The 7,942-nt window shown below is 39.5% G+C and overlaps 1 protein-coding gene across 1 annotated transcript in view; it reads left to right on the top strand.

The window, feature by feature from the left end:
- Positions 1-7,942, top strand: part of LOC114029054 (protein phosphatase 1 regulatory subunit 12B-like) — a 168,400-nt gene that overhangs the window by 94,509 nt on the left and 65,949 nt on the right. The window contains 1 exon segment of the mRNA XM_027843412.1: positions 7,269-7,381. Within this exon segment, the coding sequence (XP_027699213.1) occupies positions 7,269-7,381 (113 nt within the window).

The following is a 7,942-nucleotide window of genomic DNA, read 5'->3' as shown; positions in this document are numbered from 1 at the left end:
CGAGCGCTTACACCTCTCGATCGGCTCGTCTCTATGTTTATGCGGGTGGGCTCTGAAGACTGGTAAGTATGACCCTGGCAGCCTGCTCCTGTTAGGAGGAGAGTGCACAGCGCGACCGGCACACTCGACAAATTGGAATACCTTAACCCTTTGATCCCCTAGTCAGTGCCTTTTGAACAGTGGATCACTTTAGATGATCCATAAAGCAGAATAAGCACTTATAGGTGATCCTACAAAATGAGACCATTAATTTGATAGACTCAGCATTCAAATTTTCAAATTTGGCTGTTTTTAAGGCCACTTTCTCTGTGAAGCTTTCCGTGATGAACAACAGCGGAATGTGAGCTTTTACTCTTCTAAACTGTTCTCTGTTAGTACCATTCTTATGACACTTATCAATAAACCCTGTGGTGTAATCACTTGTGTACAGTACGTGTTTTATCTTCCTTACTACATTTATGGGTTGCTATGTAAAGTAATCCAGAAAACAAAAGAAAGTTGCAGATGAAAGGAAGGCTAGGCCATAAGCTATCCTTGGAGAGGCAAAGAGAGGAGTTATTGTGAATTCAAAGTCAGCCAGAAGTAACATTTCATGAGACACTCATCTTATATCACAGTGCTTATGATAACCGTTTGCAAAAAAGATTACTGTAAAAATAATTGCAGTTTTTATATGAACATTAGTTGCAGAGGTTGAGGAGGTAGATGAATTTTATAAACCACTTGATAAGCCCTTCGAATTAAAATTTTGCCTCTGAACTTAAATACCAAATAGAATGCATATTTCCATAAACATAGTCAAACAGAAACTGTGCTTAAAACTGTCATCCTTATTTTGTACAGCTGATTTTTCTTTTAAAATATGTAATGATTCAACATGTAACTTTCAGAGCTATCCTACTTGTCTGATTCTTCCTTTTCTTCCTTCTGTTGTTCTATATTTAAAGTATTGCTCTCTCCTCTCATCTCCCTCTCTCTCCTTTCCCTCCTTCCTCTCCCTCTGTCCACATGGGGTATCATTCCCTTACCTGCGGGTGCTCTGCCCAAAGGAGTGTGAATTTTGATGGCTGAAACCTAGCAAGATGTCTTGGAGTTTACTGGCTAAATTCTTTCTTTTTTCTTTTTTATAGTATTTTATTTTTCCCCCCAATTACGTGTAAAGGAAGTTTTCAACATTCACTTTTATAAGATTTTGAGTTCTAAACTTTTTTCCTCTCTTTCTCTCTCCTTCCCTCCCTCCCCTACGCTCCCCTCTCCTGATATAGGTTATTAAACCCAATTCACTCTGGCTCTCATTGTTTGGCCAACTATAGGTCCCAGCCCAGTCACCACTTAGTGGTCATTGTTTGGGCCCTGATGGCTAATTGAATGTAAGTGGTAATTGTTTCTGTTTTGGCCAGAAACCCTGAGAGTCTTCCCCTCTCAGATTGATTTTTTTCTTTTAATTAGAAAAAAGGGGCCATTCCTTGGCTTATTTTAACCAGCCTTAATCCCTGAATGGGCCTTGCCTCAGTCAAAGTGAAAACTCTGAAAGACCTTAGCTTGAAAAGACCAAGGTTTACCACTGCATCCTAGGCCATCTCTAATTGTCCTGATCTATATCTTGCCACTGGAGCCACATGGCTCTGGAGGAGAAAGTAAAGCTGGTGACCTTGCACGGCCCTCCCTCACAATGGACAAACAACAATTTAAAGTGTTAATGATCCTCTTTCTTTTTTTTTTTCCTACTCTCTTTCTCTCCTTCGTATTGAAAGAAAAAAAAAGAAGGAAAAACAAAGCCAAGTAAACACAAATTTATTCATATACATAGGCAAAACAGATTTCCACATTGGCCATATCTAAGAATGTTTCTTGTATTCTGAATCTCGAATCCATCACATTCCTCTTCTGTCAGGAGGTGGGTACATCCTTAGCTCCATCCTCAGTCCTCTGGAATTGTACTTGGTCTTTGCATCAGTCGACAATCTTAATGCTTTCAGAGTTGCTTTTCTTTATAACGTTCTTATATAAATTGTTTTCTTGGTTCTGCTCACTTCATTCTTCATCAGCACTTTTAAAAAACAAGCTCTTTTCACAATTAATGATGGTAGAGCCTCTACTTTTGGACTATAGATATTATTGTCCCGCATATGCTTTTGGAAGAAGTGGGAATGAAGGGCACTGAAGAAAAGCCACTAGCTAGACCAGGCATAACCAGAGGAGATCTATATGGAAGGTGACAATTTTAATGATATTGAGGGATCAATACTCAAGGAAAATGAATATAGGATAATGCCAAAGGCATTAAAAAGGAAGAAATCTGACCTAAATATTACCCATTCCCTCCCCCTAAAGTGATTAAGAGATATTAGTAAGTGCCTATCCATCTGCCTCTTTCACCAGCTATGCAAATTTTTATGAGCATCATCTAAACACACATTGAGAGCATCTTTAATAAGGACATTATTATAGCCCACTTTGCATCTGCTGCCCTGCCTGGTTTCAATTCCCCACAACAAGATGCTCTGCCCAGGATAAGTTCATCACTTCTAAACTCACCACCACTCTGCAAACTCAGCCTCCTCTCCTCTCTGATTGGAGAGCAGGAGGATGGGAAACCAAACTCCTCCCAAAGCCTTCCATGACAGAGGGGAGAAACTGGACTGTCAGATCCAAAGATTCCACTTTGCATATTGTGCCTTGCCGGGTTTCAACGTTGCGGAACAAGATGTCCCTCCCTGGGTCCCTCTTGGTGTCTCCCCTCCCCACCTTTCCTGCCTCCTTTTGTGTGTTGTCTTCTCCCCTAGATTGTAAGCTTGTTGAGGGCAGGAACTGTCTTTTTATTAATTTTATCTCCAGCATTTAGCACAGTGCCTAGAATTTAATAAATATTTATTGGATTGGGATTATTATTAGAAAAGAATAAGTAGATTTTCACAGACAGTATTCCATGATAGACCACATCTTTATAATCACAAATTTACTGAAAAGTATAAAGAATATAAAATCCTAGTGTGCTTATTGTTAATTAATTTTTTAAAGCATTTTATTCAATAGAGCAAAATGTTGCCTTAAAGGCTCTTCTTCAACAAATTGTCTTTCATGTTTATGTAAAAATTGTACAAAGTTTTTGATATACAAAAGATGTAACAAACAGAGAAAACTCTTTTTTGGTGACTTTCTGGTTATTTATACCAAATAAACATAAAGCAGGTAAAAAAATAGTTTTTACAGTCATAGAGGAGATATGCATTCTTTCTTTGAGAGCAATATGTTTTGCTTGCATAGAGATCATGTTTTCTTTTTTTGTTTTGTTTTGGATTTTTTTGGCTAGGCAGTGGGGTTAAGTGACTTGCCCAGGGTCACACAGCTACTAGGTGTTATGTGTCTGAGGCCAGATTTGAACTCAGGTCCTCCTGACTCCAGGGCCCGTGCTCTATCCACTGCACCACCTGGCTGCTCCAATGTTTTCTTTTAAAATGATTGCCTTTTGCTTCTCTTCTTTCAGATTGTCCTTCACTTCTGCAGTCATACATACAACTGCCTTTTGGACATCTTCAGCTAAATTGTCGTATATAAGGCATCTCAAATATATGTCCAAAACAGAATTTCTTATCTTTCTCACCAAACCCCTTCTCCTAAACTTCATTTTTCCTGTCAAGGACACCACCATTTTCTCAGTTCCTCAGACTCATAACCTCTGTATCATCCTCAATTTTTTCTCTCCTTCTCATCCACATCCACATGCACATCCTCTCCTAGTATCATGCCCTTACCTGAGGGTGCTCTGCCCAAAGGAAGGTAAATTTTGAAAGTTGAAACCTACCTAGATGGGGTTTACTGGCTAGATTTTTTTCTTAAAGACCACGCCTTAAACCCAATTCACTCTGGCTGTCATTGATTGGCCAACAATAGGTCCCTACCCCAAACACAACTTAATGGTTATTGTTTGGGCCCTGATGTCTCAGAGTGAATATAAATAGCAGTTGTTTCTCATTTGGCCAGAAACTCTGAGGGTCTTCCCCTCTCAGTTTGATTTTTTTTTTTAATTAAAGGTGCCGTGAAGGCATGGCTCACTTCTTAAACAGCCCTAATCGCTGAATGGGCCTTGCCTCTGTCAAAGTGAGAACTCTGAAAGACTTTAGCTTAAAAAGGCCAAGGTCTCCCACTGCATCCCACTGCAGTCATCCTGATCTCTATGTGGCCACTGGGCACAGATGGCTCCAGAGGAGAAAATGAGGCTGGTGACTTTGCACAGCCCTCCCTCGCTGTAGTCCAATTGACTTACAAGTCATGGCATCATCTTCCTGATGTCAAGATCCTCTTTGGGAAGAAAGGACAAACCGCACAACCACACATCCACATCCAATCAGTTGCCAAACCTTATTTCTACATTTCTGTTATGTAACTTTCTCTCTACTCACACAGTGACCACCCTAGGTCAAGCCGTCGTTGTCTCACGCCTGGATTATTTCTATCACCTTATGTTTGATATCTCCACTCCAAATGATCCTTTAGTCAGCTTCCAGAAGTGGTTTCCTAAAGCATCTGTCTCTGTCTCCCTCTGTCTCTGTCACTCTGTGTGTGTGTGTGTGTGTGTCTGTCTGTCTGTCTGTCTCTCTTTGTCTCTGTCTCTGTCTCTCTCTCTCTCACACACACACACACACACACACACACACAAAAGTGACTGCCTGTTACCTCCTGGATCAAATGTAATGGCATGTAAAGCTCTGTACAATCTGGCCCCTTTCCACCTCCCCAGGCTTACACTTTACTCCCCTCCATCCATCTACAGTCTAGTTATACCTAATTACTGTTCCCCTCACATAACACACCATTTCTGAACACTGCCCTTTCCCTATGCAGAGTATGTTAGAGTAGGAATTCTTTGGAGCAATCAATTGAATTAGATCAGGAGTCCTTAACTGAGGTTGACGGATCCTCTAAGTCAGGGCTTCTAAAACTTTTTCTGCAAATGACCCCATTGCACCTGAGAAATTTTTACACAACCCTGGGTATATAGGTATGTAAAATACAAGTCAAACATTTACTGATAAGTCATAAAGAAACTTATTTTAGAACAATTCTTTGGTATACATATAATTTTACCATTTGTTAAAGATGAAAGCAAATTTGCATACTAATGAGATGGATGTGCTTGTTTATTTTTACATAAAGAATTAAATCTTGGCAGAATATTTGATACTGAAGGACATAGAACATCTTCAACGTTTTTCAAAGTTTATCTGTATTTTGATTTTATAATCGTCAATGCTGAAAATGCCACTTCACATAAATACATAGTATAAAATGGCGGAAGTATGTGTAGGGCCATTTCAGAAGTTGTTGGAAATTCTGTCCTAATCCCAAGCCAAAATCCATTTAACGATTTTGTGTGTATAGCAAAAACACTGCAGTTCATAACATACCATAGACTCGAATCTGAGCTGTGTTTCTGGCAGTATTCGTGTTGTTGCTTGGCATGATGGTATGTGCAGTGTAACATGTGCATATTGTATGTTCAGAACCAAGGCTGCAGCTATGCAGCATAGAAACACCTCGCCAGAAACACCTGCCAGAAACACCAAAACGTTGGATTTTGAATTAATTTTTGGTTGCGTGTTCGGAAACCTTTCACTGTTGCTAAATTTTTCACGACCCCCACATTCAGTTACACGACCCTATATGGGGTCGCAACCCACAGTTGAAGAAGCGCTGCACTAAGAGATGCACGGATAGATCTTTTCTGTAACCTGTGCTGTGTGCCTTGAATGGCGTCCTTTCTCATCTCTGCCTTCTGGCTTCCTTCAGGACTTAGCACAAATCTTGCTTTCTGCAGAAGGCCTTTCCTGTTCTCCCCGACAGCTAGTGCCATCCCTCTGACACTACATTTCTCCTATACTGTAGGTATCTTGTATGTCCACAGAGATTTACGTATTGTCTTTTCCAGTAGAATTTGCCTTTATTTGAATCCCTAGCACTTAGCACAGTGCCTGGCACATAGTAAACTCCTATAGACTTGTTGACTGACTGTTGATTATAATGAATGATTATAGTGTTGTTTGATTGACACAGGGCAGGTAGGAATATTGACAGATTGACAGGGTAGGTGCAGCATCCTTGTGTTGCTGGACCAAGGAGACTTCAGAATCTCATTCTGGGCGATAGTCTCAGGAAGAGATCGCAGAATCATAGAAGTTAGAGTTGGAAGGAGCCTCAGCATTCATCTGGTACAGGAGTTCTTAACCTTTTTGGTGTCGTAGATTCCTTTGGCCACCTCTGATCCCCTCCTCAGATTAACTTCTTTAAATGTATTAGATAAAATACATAGGATTGCAGAGGAAATCAGTTCTATTGAAATACAGTTTTCAAAATATTTTTCTAATCCAAGTTCATGGACCCTCTGAAATCTGTCCATGTAACCCTTAAGGGAGTGTTTCAACCCAAGTTAAGGCCCCTGATCTCATTCAGTTGATTTCCTGAAAGAATTCATATTGTAACATACTTAACAAATAGTCATTCAACTTCTATTTGAAAACCTCCAGTGAGGAGAAAAGCACTAGCTGTGGAGAACAGCCCAGTCTTCTTTTGTGTTCATCTTAGGGCCAGAAGTGTGGAGTCAGTGAAAGGTCAGTCCTCTCCGCTGGTGCCTCTGCTGGTAGTGAGGGGCTTTGGTCTTAGGGTGGTGACTCAAAACAGAAGGGTTAGAGTCTGTACCTGAGGCAGTAGGTTCCTTGGGGGAAGAGGCTTCTAAACCCAGTCCCCTCACTGGTCAAACCAGTCATTTGATTCTTCATTTGATACTTTGGGATTTAAAATTTTGTTTTGCTGTTGTTTTACATGTGCTGGTTTTGTCTCCCCAACCAGATTACAAATTTGTTGAGATCCGGAACCATGTCTTATACTTCTTTTGTCTCTCCCACAGTGCCTGGCACAGTCATAAGCACAATAAATGTATAATAGAATTTTGCTAATTGGTGAAATATTTCACAGTTGCATGGCCCAGTAACTCATTCATTAGATCAAATTGATATATCTTTTTAATCCCCTCTACACATAATAAAGGTTTAGACTAAAGTTCCTAGGGCAGGGGATTTGGTTAACTTCTACTTCCAACAATCTCTTAGTGGTTTTTTATTTCCTTGGCGTTCAGGTATTTGTGTGGATTCATGCTTTCACCCTTTTGTCTAATAATTGCCAGGTGACCCCTTTCAATTAGCAGAAAAGGGCATGAGAGAGAAGCAAAATTTTAATAGTATTTTTATTCCTTCTCCACTGTTAAACACCAGATCAAAAGCCAGAGGCTGTTGTCAACCACTCCAGCTCTGAATCTAAGAGTACCATCATGGAGCAGATACCACCACCATCTCAGAATATCTTCTCTGCTTCTCCTGCCAGAAGAGTGAGTAGCTTGAGAAGGCCATAAAATCAGCTCTAGTGTTGTGTTATACCCTCAAAGACCATGAGGAAGGCTTTGGAATGCAGTTTTGTAAAATAATATTATCATAGCTTATAACTTATATTTTTTAACTTACATATATTTTTTAACTTTTTAATTTTTATATATATTTAACTTATATATATTTTTATAACTTATATATAACATATAAAAATATGATAATATTATTTTACAAAACTGCATTCCAAAGCCTTGGAATTCCATTATTAAATACATAAATTATGTATTTATGGTGCCTTAGGGCTTATAAATATGCTCTTGATGTTGATTCTGTAAAACTCTCATCCGGATAGTAGTATTAGTGTACAGAGCAAAAAGGGCCTTTGTTGTTAGAAATTGCTTGTTGTCTGTCACCTGAAAAAATTTATCTTAAGATAAAGTTATTATTTCCTACTAATAGTTTTATATAGACAACAGTCTGGGGGAGCTCAGGCTTCCAGCATTTACCATTTTGACAGCCTCTCTGTGTTCTTTGCCTCTGCTCTAAAGTTTTTATGATGAGAT

This window comes from Vombatus ursinus, unplaced genomic scaffold (assembly GCF_900497805.2).
Source record: "Vombatus ursinus unplaced genomic scaffold, bare-nosed wombat genome assembly UNPS02014909.1, whole genome shotgun sequence".
NCBI lineage: Eukaryota > Metazoa > Chordata > Mammalia > Diprotodontia > Vombatidae > Vombatus > Vombatus ursinus.
Note: the sequence above shows the minus strand (reverse complement) of the source record. Positions and strands in the feature narration are given on the sequence as shown.